Source organism: Rhinatrema bivittatum, chromosome 5 (assembly GCF_901001135.1).
Source record: "Rhinatrema bivittatum chromosome 5, aRhiBiv1.1, whole genome shotgun sequence".
Classification (NCBI taxonomy): Eukaryota; Metazoa; Chordata; class Amphibia; order Gymnophiona; family Rhinatrematidae; genus Rhinatrema; species Rhinatrema bivittatum.
Window position 1 is genome coordinate 220,600,432 of NC_042619.1, and position 23,969 is coordinate 220,624,400.

The 23,969-nt window shown below is 47.3% G+C and overlaps 1 protein-coding gene across 5 annotated transcripts in view; it reads right to left on the minus strand.

The window, feature by feature from the left end:
* The window catches only part of CTPS2 (CTP synthase 2), a 428,947-nt gene that overhangs the window by 203,542 nt on the left and 201,436 nt on the right, over positions 1 to 23,969 (minus strand). For all 5 annotated transcript variants that reach the window (XM_029603286.1, XM_029603284.1, XM_029603287.1 and 2 more), the window contains 2 exons: positions 21,140 to 21,228; positions 165 to 259 (listed from right to left, as the gene is read on the minus strand). In XM_029603286.1, the coding sequence (XP_029459146.1) occupies positions 165 to 259; positions 21,140 to 21,228 (184 nt within the window). The remainder of the gene's footprint in view (positions 1 to 164; positions 260 to 21,139; positions 21,229 to 23,969) is intronic.

Sequence of the window (23,969 nt, forward strand, 5' to 3'; positions counted from 1 at the left end):
GAATCAAGTTCTGGGCCACCTCTCAGGACATAGTATCAGGCTTCCTGAATTGTAACAAAGTTCAGCAGTTTTATTAAAATCTTAGAAACTCTCTGACATACTCTTCAATCCCTGGCTTTAAGCATCTACAAAATAATGCATTTTCCACAGTTTAAAAGTCCTACCAAGAAAGGGCTTTTTCTTTTTTCTTGCCCAAGAGATTGCTTGGAGTTTACCCTCAGTTCCCCGTAGTCCAAAACCTCCTGGGACTAAAATACCACTGAAAGACAAATGAATTGTTAGCATGGGAGGAAGGCCCACCGATCAGCTCCTTGCATCCTACACACACTGTACAATACAGATTTATTACACTATGACAGTTGATTACAGTCACAGCTGAAATGACCATTAAGAACCAGCAAGAATAGGCATCTCGCTGGGTGCCAGTGGCCATCCCTGCAGAATGGAAGATGCACCGTGAAAATTTAGCAACCATGGAGCCCTGCAGCAGCAGTGGCACAATTCTGTTTGTGACCTGTACAGCCATGGCAGTCACCAAAAACATTTAACAACATTGCAGACTTTCCTTCATTGCTCTACCTGCCCACATATGCCAGTTTAAAAAATAAAAACAATTAAGTGTATACAGCATTCATCCCTTAAATTTAATGGGACCAATATTCAGTAGGCCATTTAGTGGGCAAGTTATTTGACTAATATTAGCCAGAATACTTGTCCCGTATATTCAACGGGATTAACGTCCCGCTGAATAAACTTGCTTAAAGTTATCTGATTAACCATAGCCGTATTACTTTATACTTCAACTGGATATATTAAAAAAAGAATATATCCAGTTAAGTCAGATTCCCTGAAAAAGAAAAAATATCACAGCCCGTCCCCGCCTCCCTCTCACCCCAGGTGCAAAGACCCTACCAGGCCGAACTAGCCACTCCCCCCCCCCAAAAAAAACGGCACATTTAATGTAAAAAAAAAATTATTGGTGTTGTAAGCTCCCCTCCCCCACCCTCTGCTCTGACTTCCCCTTATACCTCTAAAATTTAAATTTCGTGGCCACCAAATTCTCCACCCCCAGAAACACCCATTCCACTCTTTCCCTTCTCCCACCCCAGCCTCCTACCTTGATTTCAAGTTGGTCTCCAGGATCATGGTAGCCTCCTACCACAATCCGGGACCAGCGCTTCTGGGGACACTTCTGCCGTTGCTAGGTTAACTCCGCTCCTCCCCAGAACGTCTACTGCCTGCCCTAAGAACGCCCTCAACATATGTGGCTAAATCACCCAATATCGCAGCTAAGCCATTTAAATGGATAACTTTTCAGTTATCCTTCTAAATGGCTTTTGATTATCTACCCCAATGTTTTTTCATCACAGGATGGCACCCCAGGAGAAGTCTGAGAGCATGTATTAGAATAAACGGTATTATAAGTCTGACCAATAAAATGGTTTTATTTTGCTGAACTGGATATTCCAGGTTTTCTGTAGACCACCAGCTGCACCTGCTATCCTAGCACCCTTATGATCTTCTGTAAGAATCTGTAGCATTTTAGTGATCAATACTGAAATTTTAAACAGTTGAAAGGAGAACCACAAGTTTTTTAGTCCATTCTTTTGACAGTGTAATCCAAAAGAAGGTGGAAAAATCCCAGTATGCATCTGTAGAAAATTGTGTAACAATGACAATTCCGTCCTGACCCCAGATATGATTAGCCTCAGTAAAATATTGTGTCCAATTCTGGAGGTCATACCTTTGAAAGAATATAAAAAAGTGATTTATGGTCAATAAAAAGGAAGTCAATGAGTGTATGTGACAGGATTTGCAGACAGAGCACATTATCTTTGCACAGTGCACCTTCCACTGTTCAGGGTGCCACCTGGTGGCCAGAGACAGACACAATAGGGTGAGTGACCGACTGACACACACACACACACACACACACATATATATACAGAAAAGGTCAGCTTTTCTGGATAAAAGACCCCTTAATTCCAATACCATTGGTCAGACTGTGATTCTGAAGGAAAGCTGTGAAAATGAAGACCAAAGAGCATTCTAAGGAAATTAAAGATAAAGTTATAGACATGCTCAAGATAGGAAAAGGCTACAAACTAATATCCAAGTGCTTGGATATCCCACTGAGCACTGTTGGTTCATAATTCTATAATGGCCAAGTCAAAGTCCAGATCTCAATCCAATTGAGAATCGGTGGCACTATTTGAAAATTGCAGTCCAAAAGCATCATCTAACTAAGCTGAACAACCTGGAGCAAATCTGCCAGGAAGTCTATTTTGCAAACATCACTCCCAAACAGTGTGCAAAGCTGGTAGAAACTTACCCTAATAGACTTAAAGCTGTTATTGCAGCAAAAGGTGGTTCTATCAAGCTAGTCTGAAGGGGATGAATATTTATGCAAGCAGCATTTTTAAGTTTTAATTTTATTTTACAACAAATGCTAAGAAATAATACATTGTGACTTTGAAAATTTACTTTAAGAGCATACTGGTTTGCAATAAACATATTGTCTGGAACAATCTGGGCAAGTATCATTTGTAATCCACACAAATCTGCTGACTTTTTAGGGGGATCGAATAATTTTGCAAACCAGTGTATATATATATATTTTTGTTGTTGTTGTTTTAATCCACCTTGCATGGCCTGGTGCTAAAAAGGTGGCATATGAATCCCAGAAATAAGCATTCAGATCATAAATAGGTATACCTTAGAGGAAAGGACAAGAAGCAAACACTTTTCCAAAGGAAGACTGTTCTAGAACAAGACTGTTGCAGTCTGGGAAGCTGCAGACCTGGAGTGAACCCTTGGGCCGAACTACCCCAATGATAGGGCAGGTCGGGAGGCGGAGCCACAGGCAGAGGTCTTCACCCGGGAACCAGGAACCCCCCAGGAGGAGCCCGTAGGGTCCTAGAACCTTGGGACTTAGGAGAACAGTGAGAGTCTCTATAGTAGAAGAAGGCCTGGGCAGAGAGTATGATAAGGTAGTCCAATAGGAATGCTGTAGACCGTGGGCTAGTTGGGTCCGGCGTGTGCTGGAGCAGATAGTGAGCAGATACAGAGTCTATAGCGTGCTGTGGACTGGAGCAAGCTATGAGCAGGAACGGAGTCTGTAGCGTGCTGTGAGCTGAAGCAAGCTGTGAGCAGGAATGGAGACTGTAGCGTGCTGAGAACTGGAACAGACTGTGAGCAGGATTGGAGTCTGTAGCGTGCTGTGAGCTGAAGCAAGCTGTGAGCAGGAATGGAGACTGTAGCATGCTGAGAACTGGAACCGACTGTGAGCAGAAACAGAGTCTGTAGCGTGCCGTGAGATGAAGTGACCTGCGAGCAGGAACGCAGACGGACCCAGGTCAGGCTGGCAGCAGGCAGGAGAGGAATCAGGCACGGGCAATAGTCGGTGGCTGCAGCGAGCAGAAGCGGAATCAGGAACAGGCTGAGGTCAATGGCAGGCGGCAGGCAGAAGCGGAGTCAGGAACTAGCAGAAGTCAAGTCAGGAACGTGGAACAAGCGAAGCGCAATTCAGAACTACTAACCAGTAGCGACCCTCGTTGCAAGGCAATGAGACGGTAACCGAACACCGGTTAAATCAGGCTTGGGGCGTGGCGTCATTAGCCCGGGCGGGGCCAGACTTCCGGCGGCTGTGCGTCCATTGTGCGCGTCCTCACACGCGCGAGTGGCGGCAGGGAAATGAGCTGGTAATGGCGGACGCCCTGGAGGGCCGGCAGAGCCGCGGGAGCGGCGTTTCCACCACTGTAGGTAAGCGCAGTGCAGAGCGGATAGGGGGGAAGCGGTGGAGACCGCAACAAAGAGGTCACAGTATGACACTCCAACAGGATAGACTCAGGAGCAACATAGGAAAATCGGTTCTTACCTGCTAATTTTCATTCCTGAAATACCACAGATCAGTCCAAAGAAGTGGGTTTTGCATCCCTACAACAGATGGAGGCAGAGAATAAAAAAATTTCAGGCACTGCTACATAACTGAGAGTGCCACCTGCAGTCCCTCAGTATTGACCTGTGCCCAAGCAAAGATGTCCAATTCGAAAAAAAACAAATAATTCCCCAATCAGGGAGAGCAGAGAGACTCAAAGTTGGAGCCCCCTCTCTTTTAAAAGGGTCATTACCATCTCTAACCCCAAAATTTCTAACATGTACAAATTTCATATGTCTGTATTTATAGAAAACAAAATTACAAAAGCAACATCCAGAAGCTAGGAAGGTCTTTCAAAACAACTAAGGGGCCGGGCTTCTGGACTGATCTGTGGTATTTCAGGAAAGAAAATTAGCAGGTAAAAACCAATTTTCCTTTCCTGTTCATAACCCAGATCAGTCCAGACAAGTGAGATGTACTTAAGCCCTTCTACACTGGATGGCAACCCCAAAGACCAGCGTGCAACACACTCTCCCCAAAAACCGCCTCTTCTGGCGCACTAACATCCAGACAGAAATGTTTGGTAAAAATGTGTATTGAAGACCACTTCGCTGCCCAACAAATCTCCTGTGGCGATACAGCTGACACTCTGCCCAGGAGGTTGCCTGCGCTCCAGTAGAATGCACATGCAACCCTTCCAGAATCGGTCGACCTTTACATAGATAACCCAAACCTATCTCTTCTTTCAACCATTGGGCAATCATGCCCTTGGAAACCTTACATCCCTTTTTTCGCTCCACTGAACAGGATGAAGAGATGATCCGATCTCCGAAAGGCATTCATCACCTTAAGATATTTCAACAGAACCCGCCTAACATCCAATAAGTGAAGCTCCTCGCATGTGGTGTATCGGATGTTAAGTGCAGGAAGGCTGGAAGTTCCACCATCTGGTTGAGATGAAATGAGGAAATGAACTTTGGTAAAAAGGAAGGAACTATATGCAACGATACCATGTCTTCAGAAATATGTAGAAAAAGGTCTCTACACGACAAGGTTTGAAGCTCCAAAATCCACCTAGCTGAACAAATGGTCACCAAGAAAACTGTCTTCAGGGTGAGATCTTTCAAAGATGCCCTTCTCAGCAGCTCAAAGGGAGGGCCACAAAGAACCCTAAGAACCAGATTAAGGTTTCAGACCAGCGGGCGCAAGTGCTTCGCCCCCTTCAAAAAATGCATGGTATCCAGATGAGACGCCAACGGCCTCCCCTGCAGCTTACCTTGAAGACAACCCAAGGCTGCCACCTGCACTCAGAGTGATTTATAGGCCAGTTCCTTTACCAAACCACTCTGCAAAATGGCCAACACCTGAGAAACATCCACCTGCAACGGCTCCAGACATGCTCCACACAGCACAACTCAAAAACTCTCCCCTCCCAGATATAAGCCAAGGAAGCAGAAGGCCTTCTAGTTTGAAGCAAAGTCGCAATCATTGGCTCCAAGTACCCTTCCAAGTAAAAATGTCACCTCTCAAAAGCCAAGCTACTAGACAAAAGCGATCCGCCCACTCCAGAAAGATGGGCCCTTGTCACAACAGACCATCTCTAACAGGCTGAACCAGATCAGCAAATTAAGGCCAATGTGGCCACTCTGGTGCCACGAAAATCACCTTTACTGGATGTTGATCAACGCGATGCGACACTCGCCTATGAGCAGCTATGGGGGAACACAGAGCAGAAGCTTCGTCGGCCACGGCTGGACCAGAGCATCGATTTCTTCAGAGCCGACTTCCCTCCAGCAGTTGAAAAAATGATCTACCTTGGCATTCCTTGAACTGCCATGAGGTCTACGTGTGGCCTGTCCCATCTGGCATTGGGTAAGGGCAAAGGCCTCTGCCAACAACTCCCACTCTCCCAGATCCAGCTGCTGTCTGTTGAGATAGTCCACCTGCACATTTCCAATCCAGCCACATGAGACGTTGCTACTCCCACCAGATGCTTCTCCGCCCAGATGAACAATTCCTGGGCCTTCTGAGTCACCAGACGATTCTTCATCCCAACTCTGCCGACTGATATAAGCCACCATCATCGCATTTTCTGAGAACACCTGAACTGTCCACCCCTGAATCTGCAGAAGAAAAGCGAGAAACGCCTTGCGAACTGCCTTTGTTTCCAAACGGTTGATTGACCAGGATGCTTCTACTGGCGACCACTGATCTTGGGCCGACCTTCCTTGACAGACTGCCCCCCAACCTCTGAGCCTGGCATCTGTGGTCACCATCACCCAGTTTGGTACCTCCAAACTGGGACGTGACAGCCACCACGACAGTCTGGTCTTGGAGTCCCCCTGAAGTGGCAAAGGAAACTGAAATTCCTCCAAGAGCGGACGCCAATAGGACAAAAGCACTCTCTGGAGGAGACACGAGTGAGCTAATGCCCATGGAACCAACTCCAGTGTAGACGCCATAGAACCCAGGACCTGCAAATAGTCCCCAGATTCTGGGAACCAGAAGATGCAGAAGCACCTGAGCTTGCAACTTGAATACTTTCTCTGAGGTAAGGAAGACTTTGCCTATGCAGGTTTAGAACCAAGCCACCTGATACTCCAACGACTGGGATGATTCTAGGTGACTTTTTCCCAGGTTCACCACCCAGACCAACGACCGCAGTAGCTTCATGATGTGTCGTACTGCATGACAACACTTCAAATCTGACTTCACCTGGCTGATCCAGTTGTCGAGTTCGGGTATACCAGGATCCCTTCCCTCCTGAGAGCCACCTACACTACCACCATCACTTTCTTGAACATCTGTGGTGCAGTCGCTAAACCGAATGAAAGAGCCCAAAACTGAAAGTGCTCCCCAGAACCATGAACCATAGGAATCTCTGATGGTTCGATCATATGGGAATGTGGAGGTATGCCTCCGTCAAATCCAACAATTCCGGAAACTCTTCCTTGTGAACTGCTAACTCCGTCCACAGCATCTCCATATGGAATTGCGGCACCTGCAGCACTGCATTGACCTTCTGCTGATTGAGAATGGGCCTAAAGGTCCCATCTTTCTTCAGAACCATGAAATACACGGAGTACCTTCCTAATCCCTGTTCCTGAGATAGAACTGGAACAATGGCGTGCAGGCGCTGCAGCCTCTGTAATGTGTCCTGCATAACCTCGTTTGATACGGGAAGCGTAACGAGAGATCACATAGGACTCTCTGATCGGGCAAGAAACTTTTAAGGCATAGCTGTCTTTTATTATATCCAGAATCCATTAGTCTGTCGTGATCCTGGTCCACTCCTCATAAAATAGGGTTAGTCTCCCCTGACAGCCTCCATGGAGCAGCAGACCAGCCTGCCTTCATTGGCCAGCCTTACCTCCTCTGGCCCCCTGGCCAGAGCCATCACAGGCAGATCTACGCGCCTCCTCCCCTCAAAAAAGGCCTGTTGTCTTCCTGAGCCCTGCTTTTGCATTGTAGACTTAGAATTCCTGTTGGAGCGAAACCTCCTTGCCTTTCGAAAACAACAGCACGGTGGAAAACTCTTCTCTTCGGGCAAGTTGTTCCCTTTCAACTCCCCCAAATGTTTCATTAGCTGTTCCAGATCCTCTCCGAACAAAAGCTTTCCTTTAAAAGGAAGATTACACGGCTGTCCTTTAGACCACACATCTGCCAACCAATTTTGTAACTACAGGAGCCTCCTCACTGCCACTGCGGAAACCAGATTCCTGGCCATCTGGACCATTTTGTATAGGGCATCTGCCACATAGGCCAGCTTTCAACCGGGCAGCTTCTCTAGAATCAGTCCCAGCCTTCTTCTCCTGTGCCTTCTGCACCCAGCACAAACAGGCTCGCTGCATCATGCTCACACACACCGCCGCCTGAAGGTTTAAAGCTGAGACCTCAAACAGTCTCTTCAAAAGAATCTCCAACTTCCAATCCTGGACATCTTTCAACGCGGCCAATCCTGCCACAGGGATGGTTGTCTTTTTGGTCACAGCTGACACCTATGCATCTACCTTTGAATGTCTCCAAAGCTCCAAGGTCTGCTCCGGCAAGGGATGTAACTTAGCCATAGCCCTGGCTACTTTAAGGCCCACCTCAGGAGATTCCCATTCCTGGTCTATCAACTTCTTCACCTTTTTTGGTAAAGGAAAAGCCTTAGGAGGTTCACGCAGTCCATCCAGGACAGGGTTCACTCCTTTGTTATCTGAATCCTCTTGCATGACTTTAATCCCCAGTTCTTCTAACATTTGGGAAATCAGCGGTCGTTGTTTCTCCTTACGGAACAACCTCACCACTGATCGTCTCCCACAGCTACAAGGATTTCATCAGCATCAGGCATAGTATCCACTGCTGAATCCACTTGATCCTTGTCCGGATCATCCCCCAGACCTTTCTGAAAACTGTCTGCACCGTCAGCTTCGCCCGAAGTGTCAACATCATCACTCGCGGGATGTACCAATCCCAGAAGTCGGAGTTTTCCTCCTGATCTTGACTGCCCAGTCGCCTTAGGTCTCTTAGTTGAACATTGGGATTTCTGGGATGCAGAACGCTTAGAACCTGCTTTCCTTTTTGCCAAATAGGCTTTATGGAGGAGGAGGACAAAATCCGCAGAAAATTCCTCTGTACAACTGGATTTCCAATACAGCCCCTCATCCTCACATTCCCCCTCCCCTGCCCTGTCCTCCACAGGGCTTTGCTCTCCAGAGAAAGCGGAAGGGGAGAGTCCCTTGGCTAACTTGCTGAGACCTGCCTTCTGCCACATGCAGTCAACATGGCTGCCGCCTCTTCTGAACCCCCCACCCCCCCCGGAGCCTCCTGCATGGGACTGAAAGATCAGCGGCAGCAATCGCTACATGTGATTCCCGTGGAGTTCCCTTCCCCTCAGGAAGCTGCACTGAGGTGCGATCACCTCCCGCCACAGCCTCAACACAATTTCCCGCATTCAGCGTGTGGTGCCATGCTGCTGCAGTCAGCAATAAAGCTTATCTCCTGCACAGCAAAGTTTGTCTCCTGCCATGGTCAGCAACAATCCTGGGCACTGCAACAACAGGGAAGCTCTAACCGATACCTAACCAGCTCTGGCGATTCGGCACATGTCGTAGTGCCGAATCGCCAGATTTCCAGCTCACCTACGCCCCTGGCCACCCAGCTTACAAGCAGCCCTGGCACCCAGCTTCCACCTTAAAGTGCCAGCAACCCAAAAACAAGGCAAGTAATAGAATACTTCCCTGCTTCTGGATGAAGTTGGCTGCCGGCTGAGGGCGAGAAGGACACAGAGGTTGCAAGGGAAACAGGACCCCTGGTAACTCCCTGCTCACCCTGCTCTACCCAAGGGATGGCCCACAAAGGAACCTAACAACTTGGGGAGCAAACCATTTCTTAAAAGTCTTCTTTTTTTAAATTCCAAACGCCAGACTGCAGGTTTAGCACCTCTACCATCTGCTGGAGACAGAAATACTGAGGGACTGCAGGTGGCACTCTAAGTTATGTAGCAGTGCCTGAAAAGTTTTTATTCTCTTCTTCCATCTGCTGGTAAGGATGCAAAACCCACTTGTCTGGACTAATCTGGGGTATGAACAGGAACAGAAACAGAGTTGCTTACCTGTAACAGGTGTTCTCCGAGCAGGACAGCAGGATGTTAGTCCTCACACATGGGTGACATCAGATGGAGCCCCAATGTGGAAAACTTATATCAAAGTTTCTAAAACTTTGACTAGGCACATTCAGTATGCCCAGCATGCCCTATACCACGCATCCACTTGGGGTCCCTCTTCAATCTCATAGCATAGAATTAAGATTAAAATAAAATAAAATAACAGGAGAAACCCAATTCCGCAGGGTGGTGGGCGAGTTTTGTGAGGACTTACATCCTGCTATCCTCGGAGAACACCTGTTACATGTAAGCAACTTTGCTTTCTCCGAGGACAAGCAGGGTGGTAGTCCTCACACATGGATGAATCCCTAGCTATAGGTTACTCCCTACTACAAAAGGGGACCAACAGACACCTAACCAGGTGCCAATGGGCACAACACCAGTGCTGTTGATAACAGAAGAGGAGACAGTCTGCACCCAAACAATGGGCCCTAGGTTGGAAGAGTTGGGTTCTAAACTTCAAACAGCTTCCGAAGAACAGACTGGCCATACCTACTGTTGTGTCGGCCATCCCTATCCAGACAGTAATATGATGTGAATGTATGGAGAGAACTCCATGTCACAGCCTTGCAGATCTCCTCCACAGGAACTGCTTGCAAGTGGGCCATGGACGCTGCTATGGCTGTGATAGAATTAGCTTTGACTTGACCGCCAAAATGCAGTGTCGTCTGGGCATAACAGGTGGTATGCGCCAATTGCACTTAGATGAACTCTAACAGAGTTGGTTTCACACAGAAAATCTTCTCCATTTCGGTCCACAGGACTTTCTAGTGGAAGGCCTTCTAGAAGCCACTAGGATCCAAGATACTTCCTCTGAAAGATCAAGCAGCTGCAGACTCAACCTCTCAACATTCAGGCTATGAGCAACAGGGCCTGAAGGTTGGGATGCCGCAGCCAGTCCTGCTCTTGCTTGATGAGATCTGGGGAAGTCCCAGACTGATCGGTTTCCGGATGGAAAACTCCCACAGGAGTGGAAACCAGACCTGCCTCGGCCAATGAGGGGCTGTAAGAATGATAGTCCCCCTATTCTTGCGAAGCTTCAAGAGAGTCTTCGCCACCAAGGGAATCAGAGGATACGCATACAGAAGACCCTGGCCCCAATGACAGACAATGGCATCCAAGGCTAGTTTGCCGTCTGACCTGTATAGGGAGCAGAACCAAGGCACCTTCCTATTGCAGGGGGACACAACAGATCTATGCCTAGACTCCCCCAGAGGTGGAATATCCCATTTGCTACCCCCTGGTCCAGGGACCACTTGTAGGGTCTGAAGGCTTGACTCAGCCTGTCCATTACTAGGTTCTCCGTCCCGGCCAGGTATATGGCCCTGAGCACCATCCCTTGGGACAGGGCCCATGATCAGATCTGGACCGCTTCCTGACACAGGAGGTACGACCCCCATGCTTCCCTGCTTGTTGACATACCACATGACTACCTGGTTGTTGATCTGGATCAGGACAAATTTGTTGACACCCGATCTCTGAAAACCCACAGAGCATACTAGATCACCTGAAGCTCCAGGTGTTGAATGTCTGTTGCTATGGTTACCATAGCAATGGCCCTCTGGTGGGGCAGAACGGCCTTGGCCTGAGCCATGTCTAGCAGGGCCCCTATGAAGTCCAATTGCGATGAGGGACTGTGATGGGAATTTGGGTAGTTGGGAACAAACCCTAGTAACTCCAACAACCAGATGGTCAAGCGCATGGAGCTGTTGGGCCCCCGCCTGAGACGTGCTCTTGACCAGCCAATCACCAGATACAGGAAAACAAGTACTTCCAGTCTGCGGAGGTGCGTTGGCACTACGGCCAGGCATTTTGGGAAGACTTGTATAATAAATACAAATTCTCTGTGTCTGCGTGTATAGAGTCTAGCCTAGAATTGTGGTTCCTCACGGGGCTCCTCCCCGTGGGAGTGGCCATCACTGCAGTACCCAAGAATCTACTCCAAACACCTCAAAACCACAACACATGGTCCTCGAGCAGTGGGGGGACATTGGCGAAAACCGGACATGGCCATGATGGGGCAAAACAAAAGGGCCGAAGTTGAAAACGATGGTGGCAGGCGTCAAGGGCCAGCGAGCACCAAAGCACCGCCGCCACAGAGCAATCGACCGTGAAATGATACCCGAAAGGCCAAAAACCCTGATTGGGGACACTATGGAAAGGCACTGACAGGGACCCGGTGACATGCTAGACAAAAAAATGCACAAAATGTGAAGAAGAAAATTTTCCATGTGGCAAAAAGCCAAGTTTTGCACTCCATCACACCGCAAGGCTCACAGCTTTGTGGAAAAAAAAAAAAAGAGACTGAAGAGGGACCCTGTGTGGTATAAGTAATACTGGCCATGCTCAGCGTGCCTAGTCAAAAGTTCTAAAAACTTTGACATAAGATTTCCACATCGGGGGCTCCATCTGATGATTTCACCCATGTATGAGGACTACCATCGTGCTTGTCCTTGGAAAAATATTTCTTCACAGAAAGGGAGATGGAGGCATGGAACAGCCTCCCAGTGCAGACAAAAACAGTAACAGAATTCAAAAAAGCCTGGGATGAGCACAGAGGATCCCTAGGTGTGAAGTGAGGGGAGGGGGGGAAGCTAGAGATCAACTGAAGTCTATGGTATTGCACCAGGAATGGAATGGGGCAGACCAGATGGACCCTAATGGTTCTAATCTGCTTTCACAGACCACATGACCAAGAACATTTTTCCCAAGAGCCTAATTACATCACAAAACCCACCAATATATTTATTCTCTAAAACCTTGGCCAGTTCACTTTTGATGGTTAAAGGCATCTCATATTCATTTTCCAAGTAGCTTTTATTTTTGTTTGAAAAAAAAAGGAAAGAAAAGAAGAATTGGGTGCCCGCTCAAATAAATGGAATTCTACTCCTATTCCGATCAGCAAGGCAAGACTTACTGAGGTCATTATTCAAAAGCCATTTAGATGGATAACTCAAAGGTTAGCTTTCCAAATGGCAAATGTGGCATATTCAGCCACTTATCCGGCTATAATTTAGCCAGATAAAAAAGGGGTTTTGGGGGGTATTTCAGGGAGGGTTTGAGTTATCTGGCTAACCCATCTGAATATCAGGTATATCCGACTAGGTAATCCAGACAACTTTAGGCCTGCTTCAGAGCAGGCCTAAAGTTATCTGGCCTCGTGACCAGATAACTTGCTACTTACCCAGATATCTTCAGAGATATCTGGATAAGTAGAGCACCTTAAAAAAAAAAAGGTTTTGGGCCTCCTGGCTCCATTCCCACTCCCCCACCACCTCATGTCTCTACACCCCTTCCTCTTTCGCTGTCTCAAAAAGGTGGCCAAGATTTAAAAACAAGCTCATAAACTTCCAAAAAAAAGACTGCCGCCGGTTCGGGCCTCCCCGCTGCATCCCTCCTAAAAAAATCTTTAAATTTCCATCTTCTGCCTCTCCCCACTGCCACCACACCCCCACCCCATGCTGACACCCTCCCACCCATTACCTGGAAACGTGGCCCCCTTGTCTTTGCCAGCATTGCTGTGCTCTGCAATCCTGACTGCTTCCAACGTTACTTAGATAACCCTGGAAGCATGCGTTAACAATAAACAGTACTCTTCCATCACTATTACCTAAATAACACTGGAAGCGCGCTTTTCTACTAAACAATGTTCTTCCAGCACTATTACCTAAGTAACACTGGAAGTGCGCTTTTACACTAAACAGTACTCTTCCAACATTGATACCTATCGCTTGAAGCACGCTTTTATACTAAACAGTATTCTTCTAACACTCAGGCCGATTCAGTACGATGCGCTCAGGCCGAGCGCAACCGTTAGCCCCTGTTTGGACGCATGTTTTCCACACGCGATTACCCCTTACTGTACCCCTTATACAGTAAGGGGTAATAGTGCGTGGAAAACGCGCATCCAAACGGGGGCTAACGGTGCGCTCGGCCTGAGCGCACCGTACTGAATCGGCCTGTATAAGGGGTACAGTAAGGGGTAATAGCGCGTGGAAAACGCGTGTCCAACCCCCCCGAAACTAATAGCGCCCTCAACAAGCTGCACATTTTGCTCTCAGAAATTAACGCCTGCCCAAAGGCAGGCGTTAATTTCGGCCAGCACCAGGAAAGTGTACAGAAAAGCAGAAAAAACTGCTTTTCTGTACACCCTCCAACTTAATATCATAGCGATATTAAGTCGGAGGCCCCAAAAATTAAAAAAAATAAAAAATCTTTAAAAAAAAAATCTGCCAGCGGCCCGCGGGTTGGAAAACGGATGCTCAATGTTGCCGGTAAAATTAAGCATCGGCTGTCAAACCCGCTGACAGCCGCCACTTCTGCCAATAAGGAGGCACTAGGGATGCGCTAGTGTCCCTAGCACCTCCTTTTTACCGCGGGCCCTCATTTGCATACAGAATTGCTTGCCTAGGAGAGTGGCCTGGGCGCGCGTCGGGAGAGCGGGCACTCGCCTCAGAGCGCCGGCTCTCCCACGCATTTTACTGAATCGGCCCGACTGTTATCTAAATAACGCTGGAAGCATGCTTTTATACTAAACAGTACTCTTCCAACATTGTTACCTAAGTAATCCTGGAAGCACGCTTTTACACTAAACAGCAGAGTTCCAGCATTATTACCTAAGTAACACTGGAAGTGCACTTTTACACTAAACAATACTCTTCCAGCACTACTACGTAAGTAATGCTGGAAGTGTGCTTTTACACTAAACAGTACTCTTTCAGCATTATTACCTAAGTAACCCTGGAAGCACGCTTTTACACTAAACAGTACTCTTCCAGCACTATTACCTAAGTAACGCTGAAAGCATGCTTTTTCATTAAACAATTCTATTCCAGTATTATTACCTAAATAACTCTGGAAGCGACTGGGTTGGCAAAGCACAGTGTCCCCACAAGTACAAGGGCGCTACATTTTCAGGTAATGGGTGGGTGGGATGGTATCAGCCTGGGGTGGGAGAGGTTGGGTGGCTGTGGGGGGGGGGGGAGGCAGAAGAATGAAATTTAAAGTTTTATTTTTTATTAGGGAGGGAAGAGGAGGCCCAGGCTGGCGATGATCTTGCTTTTGAAATTTAAAAGCTTGGTTTTAGGTTTTGGCCACCTTTTTAGGACAGCGGAGGGGGAGGAAGGTAGAGACGTGAGGTGGTAGAGGGTGGATATCAAGGTGTGAGGCCCATGACTTTTTTTTTTAAGGTGCACTACTTACCTGGATATATCTGAAGATATTTGAGTAAATAGCAAATTATCCGGCCACACGAGGCCGGATAACTTTACATCTAACTGGCCATATTCAACCAATGGCCAGTTAGTGTTAAAGGTTAGGAATAAAGTTATCTGACTATATGTAGCAGGATAACTTTAAAGAAGTATATTAAGCAGGACGTTTATCCCACTGAATATACAGGACAAGTTATCCAGCTAACTTTAGCTAGAATAACTTGTCTTCTAAAAGGCCTGCTGAATATTGGCTTCATTAGGTTCATAAAGTATACCGAGTCCTAACAAGAAACATTTTATTTATTTATTTATTTATTTAAAATTTTTATATACCGACATTCATCCAGGATATCATATCGGTTCACATTGTAACATAAACTGGCGCTAGGCATGGCGCTTTACATTGAACGATTAAAACATGCGAACAAGGTATTAAAAGGGGGTGGGAGATAACATGGGAAAGTTTGCATTAAATTATATTATAGCAACGTTTGCAAATATATACATATGTACAATGGAAAAAGACTAAGAAGTGCAGGCAGGCTAGTGAGGGAGAAAGGGGAGGAGGAGAGAGGAGAGCTGAGAAGGAACATAACAACATAACAACATAACAACATAACAACATAACAACATAACAACATAAACGCCATGAGGCCCATCTAGCCTATGTCCATTTTCCCTTTCTGCAGAAATACAGCAGAGTAAGCTCCTCCCAGATATACCCCCAAGGAATATGTAACACCCGAGTTAATTTCCTGATTAAAAAAAAAAAATTCAGGCACTGATGTAACTATGAAGAGGTTTTATCTGAAACACAGTCCTAGATTTATCAAATTGCTATCAATATAGCAGAAATAGAGCCTGCGATAAAAAAGGGCATGGTTAGGATAATTTCCTGCCTACTGCCATCATATAGGCAATTTACGCCTAGCATATAACATAATTGAGTCACACATTGCATCATGCATAGTGCGTTGCATCAGCGCATTGCGCATCATTTTATGTGGCATGCGTAGATGAGTGCAAGGCACATTCTTTTTCTAATTTATATATAATAGCTGCCTGCAACTTCCTCTTTGAGGGTGTGTAAGGCGTTTGGAGAGAGGAGAGTAGGTGAGTTAATGGTAGTTGGTAGTTTGGTAGTTGATTGGAGGTAGTTAGCGATTTCTGAGTACGGTGTCCTGTGGCTTGTTTCTAATCTGTTTCCCTTTCCCCTGGTCTATTGTCTTGATCTGTATGTGTGAAAGTTTTTGTTTGTCCTGTTTATCTGTCCATCTTTGTGTTTGGGTGAAGTGGAGGAGGAGTGGTGAGACATGGTGGTGAGGAGTGTTGGTGAGGCAGAGGAGGAGTAGTGAGGTGTGGTGGTGTTGAGGAGTGGAGAGGATAGAACATGAAGCAGGGGAGAGAGGAGAGGAGAGGCATGAAGAGAGGAGGGGGAGGAGGAGGAGGAGGAAGGAGGAGGGCAGGAGTGCTAGGGGAAGGAGGAGGAGGAGTAGGAGTAGGGACAGGGATAGGCAGGCAAGTCCAGTGGGAGGAAGACTGGGTAAGACTAGACAGAGAGGGCAGAAGGGAGGGGAGTCAATAGAGCACATGTAGGACAGGGGGAGGAAGAGAGGGGAGAGAGATGAGGGAGCTAGAGTGAGGAAAGGGAGGACACTTCTCCGGAAATGGAAGTGGCACCCCTTCAGGCAGCAGGGCGCGTTTGTCTCAGGGCATTGAAGTTCAGCCCGGAGGACAATGAAATGATCATTGCCATGGTCCTGGAAAATTATGCCATGCTGTTTGGCAACCATGCGGCCAAGATCTCAAGGGCAGCCAAGGGCCAGATCTGGTGCACTATCGCCCAGGCAATCTCAAGGACAAGCGGCATGAGACACAGTGGGGAGCAGGTCGCCCACAGATACCAGGACATAAAGGCCCAGTTAAAGACCAAGGTGGCAAACCGCAACAGGTACATGCGGCAGACTGATGGAGGAGCCCCTTGTCCAATTGTGCTGAGGCCCATGGAGGAGCACCTTGTGCAATGGGTGAGACCGGATGTGTTCGAGGGCATGGTTGAGCAGCTGGACACCATGCGAGATGAATCAGGTAAGTTCACCTCACCTGTAAATGGCAAGACTGTTACAGTTGTGCACATCATTTGGCACAAGATTCTTGCATTGATTGACATGCAAAGTGGGCACCTCCTGCCAAACGATCCATATGTGTACCTCTTGGCTTTGGAACTTATGTCTTTTTGTTTCCACAGCTCTCGTCTAGGACTCTGCTGGTCCCAGCCATGCAACCCCAAGGACCAGCAGTGAAGCCCCAGGGACCAGCAGTGAAGAGCCAGGGACCAGCCGTTCAGCAGCACCTTTCTGTGCCCTCTTGCTTATGGACGCTCAGACACAGTTCAGTGAGAAGAAGCAGCAGCAGCAGTAGCAGCCTCCTGAGCAAAGCCAGATCCTGCAAGCCCTTGGCTCAGCATGTACACTTATTGTGAGGCTAAATCTTTCCAGCTTCATGGAGGAACCCAGCCTACAGGGACACACAATACAGGCAACACAACCTTGCTCCAGCACACCATATGTTCAGCACAATGCAGCACACACTGAAACGGAGCAGCCCACCAGCCCCCTCATGTCACTTCTAGAGGCTCAAACCTCCACTCCACCAATGACTAGCACAGCACCAGTACCAGTTCCAGCACCACCACTGGCTCCAAGCAAGGTCTCAATGCAAGAGCAGCTGGAACGGCTGGAAAGGAGCCATGGTGTCTACCTGCACCAAATATGGGAAGAGCTAGTGCGCCTCAGGAGGGCTGTCAACAGGCAGACCCTGGCCATGTGTGACTAGTCGGCAGCCCACACACAAACACTCACCACAGTGGCAGCATCCTCACTCAGATTCTACAAAGAATGCCAGAGCCTCCACCAGTGCCTTCCCCAGCATCCCAAGACTCTACGCCGTGTAGCAGTGCCCACTCAACAGATGACCCAGGGGTAGGCCCCCCAAAGACATGCCATGCTCAAGTGGCAAGCCTTGGTGTGGCAAAGGGCCATGAACGTTCACAATTGATGCCCTGTAATGCCTAGAAGCAAGATTTATTGAACAAGCCTGGCTGGGCCTCTGGAGAGAGTTCCTGTGCTGGCTAGTTGGTAGAAGACTGCTGGGCCCATTCTCACTACAGAGTTCCTGTGCCGGCTTGCTGAAGGGGATGGTGAACTGTCTGCCACTGTTGTCCTGTTGCCTATTTCTAAAGCCTTTCTCGATGCTCTGCCTATACTCTAGCCTCCTTGATGAGGTCTCTAGTCACGGTCTAGCTGCTGTCTCTTTCCATCATGTCTCATTTCCTGCTCCTGATGCTTATGTTTGTCTCTTCTCATCTCAGCTCATCCTGCTGCTGCCTCCATGCTGGTGTCTGATCTCATTTCAACTCATCCTGCTGCTTCCTCCATGCTGGTGTCTCATCTCATCTCAGCTCATCCTGCTGGTGCCTCCATGCTGCTTGTCTTCTCCTGGTGCTCCTGCCTCCATGCTGCAGTGTCTTTGCCTGAAGCTGTTACCTCCATGCTGCTGTGTCTTCTCCTGGGGCTCCTGCTTCCATGCTGCTGGGTCTTCTCCTGCTGCTCCTGCCTTCATGCGGTGCTCTCCAGTCCTAGTCCTCGGCCTCCATCCTGCACTCTCCAGTCCTGGTCCTGGTGCCTGCTACTTAACCTTTGCTGCCTTGGCTCTTAGCCTGCCCCTTGAGTATGCTCTTTCAGAATGTACTGTCTGGGGGCCTTCACTTGAACTCTGCTGCCTTGGCCCTTAGGCTGTCCCCCTTTGAGGACGCTCTTTCAACATGGACTGTCTAGGAGTCTTTTGGTTTACATCACATAGTTGTGCTGTTATCACATTACATTCTAACATTACAGCTATACTGTAGCTATTGGGGTGCCACTTCTGCTTTCCATGTTCTTTGCTGTAAATATGATTGTGCAAAAGGATAAGATGCTAATACTGTATATGTAATGTTGCCATTTGGAACAATGTATATACAGGCATACACTTAATGTGCTGTTCATTTCAGTTATAATGTCATGTGCAATTACATATCTTGTCCTTGCAGAATGTGATTACCAAAGATGTTGATTTGCTTTTAATCTGTTAACATTTGTTGTGTAATAAAATACACATCTTACCAAATATGTTTCATGTCAATGTTCATGTGATACTAAATTGTATAGTACCAATGTATGTTTTACCAAATTGTGTTACACCAAATTGTGTTATACCAATTTATATAATGATCCAAACATGAATGTTACTTTTGTAAACTGTTGTGATCTTCACTTGAAACAATGGTATATAAAATAATTAAATAAATAAACTAATAAATAAATAAAAAGTGGTCACAGGTTTGAAAGAATACTTTCTGCTTGCATGTTTTTATTGTGTGCTTTTTCTCTTAAGGGTTTACTAGGTGAAAGTTTTTGAATCCACATGACCTTGCATGCTAGATTGCCAGTGGCCATTCCAAGCAGGTACTTTTCTGGCAGGCAAGACAATATGGCCTATGGCATACAACCAAAGGCTGACTGTATGCTCCTAAGGAAGTCACCAAGAGCTAAACAGGAAGCTCCTTACTGTGGAGCTTCAGTATTGGCTGCAGTTGCCTTCTCCAGAGAGCATACTCTCAGCTAACTGTTGGGTACATGGGCATGTATGTGAGCTGGCCACTAGCTAGCTAGTGTTCACCTCCAGACGCAGTCTGGGGGAATAGGCGCAGAAATGTTTGGCTAGAGATGCAGTAGCTATGTCTTCACTCTGTTGGGGACCAATGCGTTGTCCAGCTATGCAAAGGTAATAGTGCACCTATTACAAACCTTTGGTCTATAACATTGTGAAGATATATCACCTCTGACCAAGCAATGGCCCTTCTTTCTGGCTCTGGCACCAAATCCTATCATGACATAAGTCTTCAGTCAGAGAGCTACTTGAAAATGACTTAAATCCCCTAGGTGTGTTTTATCTCCAGAGAGCATAATTGTGCAGATGCAGGTGTAGTGAATAGTGTAAATGTAAAGCCTATGTGGTGTTACGGGCAAGTTACACTAATCACCCCACAAGCCCTTACAGTGGGACCCTTACTTGGGTCCTCACTCCACCTACAGGGCAATCTGGACAAAACCCTTTTTAGGTTCCACACTAAACAAAATGTCTTCTACTTGCTGGCTGCTCTACCACTGTGTCAGCAGTTGTGTGACAACTGAAGAGGAGTGAGGGAGTTGTGTGGGTTAGACCAACCCCACAGCCCAAGAGCAGACAGCTAGGAGGCCTGCTGTTGTTTGGGAGCAAGGAGACCTCCACAGACTGGCTGCCTCCCCTGTACTGGCCTGGCATGTGGATCTGTATAATACCTGTTCGCTAAATATCAGCCTTAGGGCCTGATTTACGAAGCATTTTTCCCATAGACACATAATGGGAGAAAAGCCTGAGTAAATAAGGCCCTTAGTTTGCATTAACTCCTCTCACTTGCATACTAAAATTAAAATTTGTATGTTAGCTTGCGTTGTGCTATTTATCAAGTGCACAATTTGTGTCAAACCCCATTTAATGCGCATTTGGGCTCTAACATAATTTGATGAATGACCCGATCAGGTAGGTGAACAGATTGCACTGCCATCTGCTAATCAAATTTCAGAAATGATCCTGATTTTGGGTTTGCGTGGGGTTAACTTCCTCAACCTCCCCCACCCCCCGCCTAAGTCCCCTACTCTCCCCACCAAGGAATAACCCCATGACCTAAAAATAGTGGGGTACATTTTCAAAAACAGCTCACGCGCGAACAAAAGTACGCTGGATTTTATAAGATACGCGCGTATCTTATAAAATCCGGGGTTGGCGCGCGCAAGGGGGTGCACATTTGTGCAACCTGCGCGCGCCGAGCCCGGCGCGTGCTGCCTGTTCCTTCCAAGGCCGCTCCGAAATCGGAGCAGCCTCGGAGGGAACTTTCCTTCCTCCTCCCCTCACTTTCCCCTCCCTTCCCCTACCTAACCCACCCCCCCCCGGCCCTATCTAAACCCCCCCTCCACCTTTGTTGGCAGATTTACGCCTACCCAAGGCAGGCGTAAATCTGCATGCGCCAGCGGGCTGCTGGCGCGTCATCACCCGACTCGGGGGGTGGTCCAGAGGCCTCGGCCATGCCCCCGGACCCGCCCCGAACCGCCCCCTGACCCCAGACATGCCCCCAGACACGCCCCCTCCCGCCCCTTTTACGAAGCCCCGGGACTTACGCGCGTCCCGGGGCTATGCGCGCGCCGGCGGCCTATGCAAAATAGGTGCGCCAGCACGCGAGTGCCCTGCGTGCGTAAATCCAGCCGGATTTATGCGCGTAGAGCTTTTAAAATCCGGCCCTGTCTTTTCCTTGGCACTTACTCTGCCTTGCATAACTTCTCCCACGCCCGATGGTACTTCACTGGATCTTCAGCTGCCATGGAGTCCTCCAGCTCTGCAGAGTCTATGTACTGAAAAAGATAAAATTCCAGCCCATGAGGGTAGTAATAAACATGTTTCCTGTATCCAGATAATAAACCTGTCAGATATGTAAGGGATTTTTTCAAACCACAGCCAACAAAATACCGTATTTAGACTGTCACAATACAATAATCAAAAAACCCCTAAGGAACAGACCCTCATAGTAGCTCACAACTGTCCTTTTGACAAAACTTTACTGTTTATCAAGCGATTCAAATTTATTTATGCAAAAAACATTAAAATCTAACATTTTACTTTCAAAGTAACACTTCTCTTTTAATACAACATTGATGAAATGTAGTATACCCCTCAAAATACACACAATGTCACATCACACATACTCATTCATACTACACAACCCTTCCCCAACTACAAATGCCCTCCCCCAAAATCTTTTAGAACCTAGAGTCACCAATATTAACTACATCCACTGCTAAAAAAAAAAAACAAAAACCCAAAATCCATCTTGAAGGCTACTCACTGCATTGTTCCAAAATTGTCACTTTGCAAATAAACTGAAGATTCAAAAATCACTTTGCAAATAGTCTAAAAAATCCAAGTCCATTCCCAAATGGTCAGAAACAATTATAAAGTTCTCCTGGGGAATAAATCCTCCTTGAGTAAGTAATGCCTTGCTGTTTGTATACTGCTCAAAAAATGTGTGCAGTGTAGTGTTTGCCTGTTTTTGTACAATGGAGAAAGGGTGAATTTACCCAATAGATGTAAATAGATGTCCTTTCACTTCGTTGTGAGCTACTTTGAGGGACTGTTCTTTAGGGATTTTTTTTAATACAAGTCAGAAGACAAAACACAAAATGTAACTTTCTCATACTGAAAGGCATCATTTTATCTAAGGTTTTCATTTTATTTTCTTGCTTTCTCTTTTATTTATTTATTTTTTTTGGAGGGATGCTTATCTCACTAGTGTATAAAAAAATAGTATGATATGCTATACCTGGCTTTTCCCACAAGCATAAAAAAGCTTTAAACATCTCAAAATTATTCCCGTAGGAGGAATATATTTGGGCCTGTTGAATGTTGGAGGCAAATAAAGGGTGAATGGATGTTTGCAGGAAGATCGGATGGGTGGTAGGGGCACAGAATGAAGGATGTTAACACAGCGTCTATGATGGTTGCTCCTCTTGTATGCTCTAAATACTTTTCTTTTCGCTATCTCTTGAATATCTGCTTTTAAAGATATTTAGAGGCCAAAAAGATTTTGAGTAATTTGAGCCCATAAAGACAAAATCCCAAGGATGGCTTCCAAAGTAATACAAGGACCAAGCATGAATTCTATGCAATGGAACTGTGGAGTACAGTTCTTATAGACCGACAAAACAGGAGGGTAGGCTATCTAAGAAAGCCATTAGGGTAATAGATTGGATTAGAAGCCAAAAGGTGGTCCAATTTTGAGCTTTATTTGAATGGAGACGCGATCTTATATATGTGCTTGACTCAGGCCGAGTTTCGCCCCACGTAGGGGCTGCCTCAGGGGCTAAAACACATAAATAACAAATATGACTAGACATTACAGAACATATAACAAAACATTATTTAAAATAAAATTACTTATCAAAAGGTAACAAATAGAATCTGTAAACATATCAGAACAACTTATAATGAATGGATAATAACAAAACAGATTGAAAAAAGTAGACAAGAGACATGGTAACAATGTGTTATGAACCTGCCCACGGAGCTAATCCCCGCAAGCAGGCCCTATTTACCTTGTTTCTGCCTTTCCCCGACGCGGCCGGAGCCGCATACTGTACTTCTCCTCGCGGCCTGGAGGCTGCCCCTTGTATCCTGCCTTGTCGCGGCGCGGTGCCGCCAAAGTCGGGTCGGAGCCGCGGTCGGAGCCACGGACTTCCTACCATCCTTGGGGCTGGGAGCTGCCGCCGGCAGCAATGTGATCTTCGTGGCGCAGAGGCTGGCTGAAGCCGCCCCCGGGGCCTCCTGTAGCGGCTGGAGCCGCTGCCGTCATCGAGGCCTGCTTCCCAGGCCAGCCCTGCATCTATGACGCCGACGTTCCATGCAGGCTGCTGTCCGCGGTCCTGCACTAGCTTCTGCTTCCTTCCCTCTAGGCGCCAGCGCGCGCCTCGTCACAGAATTTAAAGGGCCAGACACAGGAAGTGTGCTGGCCCCACCTATGGATTGGATTTTCTGCCTAGCCCTATAAAAGGGCTGTCTTCATAGTACGTCTTGGCCTTGCATCGGAGTTACTTCACTCTGGAGGCTCCTGCCTGCCAGAGCTCCGTCAGGCCTTCTTCGTGGAGCTCCTCTTTGTTTTGTCTCGTCATGTCAAGTCATGTTCGTGCCTGAGGTTCCCGTCCAGGTGTCCTGGTGTCTCGTCTTGATCTTCTGCTTCCTGATGTCCCAGGTTCCTTGATGTTCTGCCCTTCTTGGTGTTTGCTTCAGCGCTCCTGAGCCTTTTGGTCCTGTCAGGCCGTACTCTCTCAGATGACGTCTTTCCCGAGCGTGGAGTAGCCTACAGGTGGACTGGTGTCCTGTGCTCCTGAGCCGTCATATCCTTCCAGCCTTTGCGGAGCTCCGGATGACTTATGGCTCCGTCGTCGAAGTTCTGCTTCGGCTGGATTCTTCCCTGCGCTTGTCCCGTTCTCAGCGTGGTCCGTGACCAGCCTCCTCGGGCTGTGTAGGGCATGCAGTGGGACAGGGTGGTCCGCGACCAGTCCCACAGGTGGACTGTGTAGGGTGCCCTGAGAGACAGTGC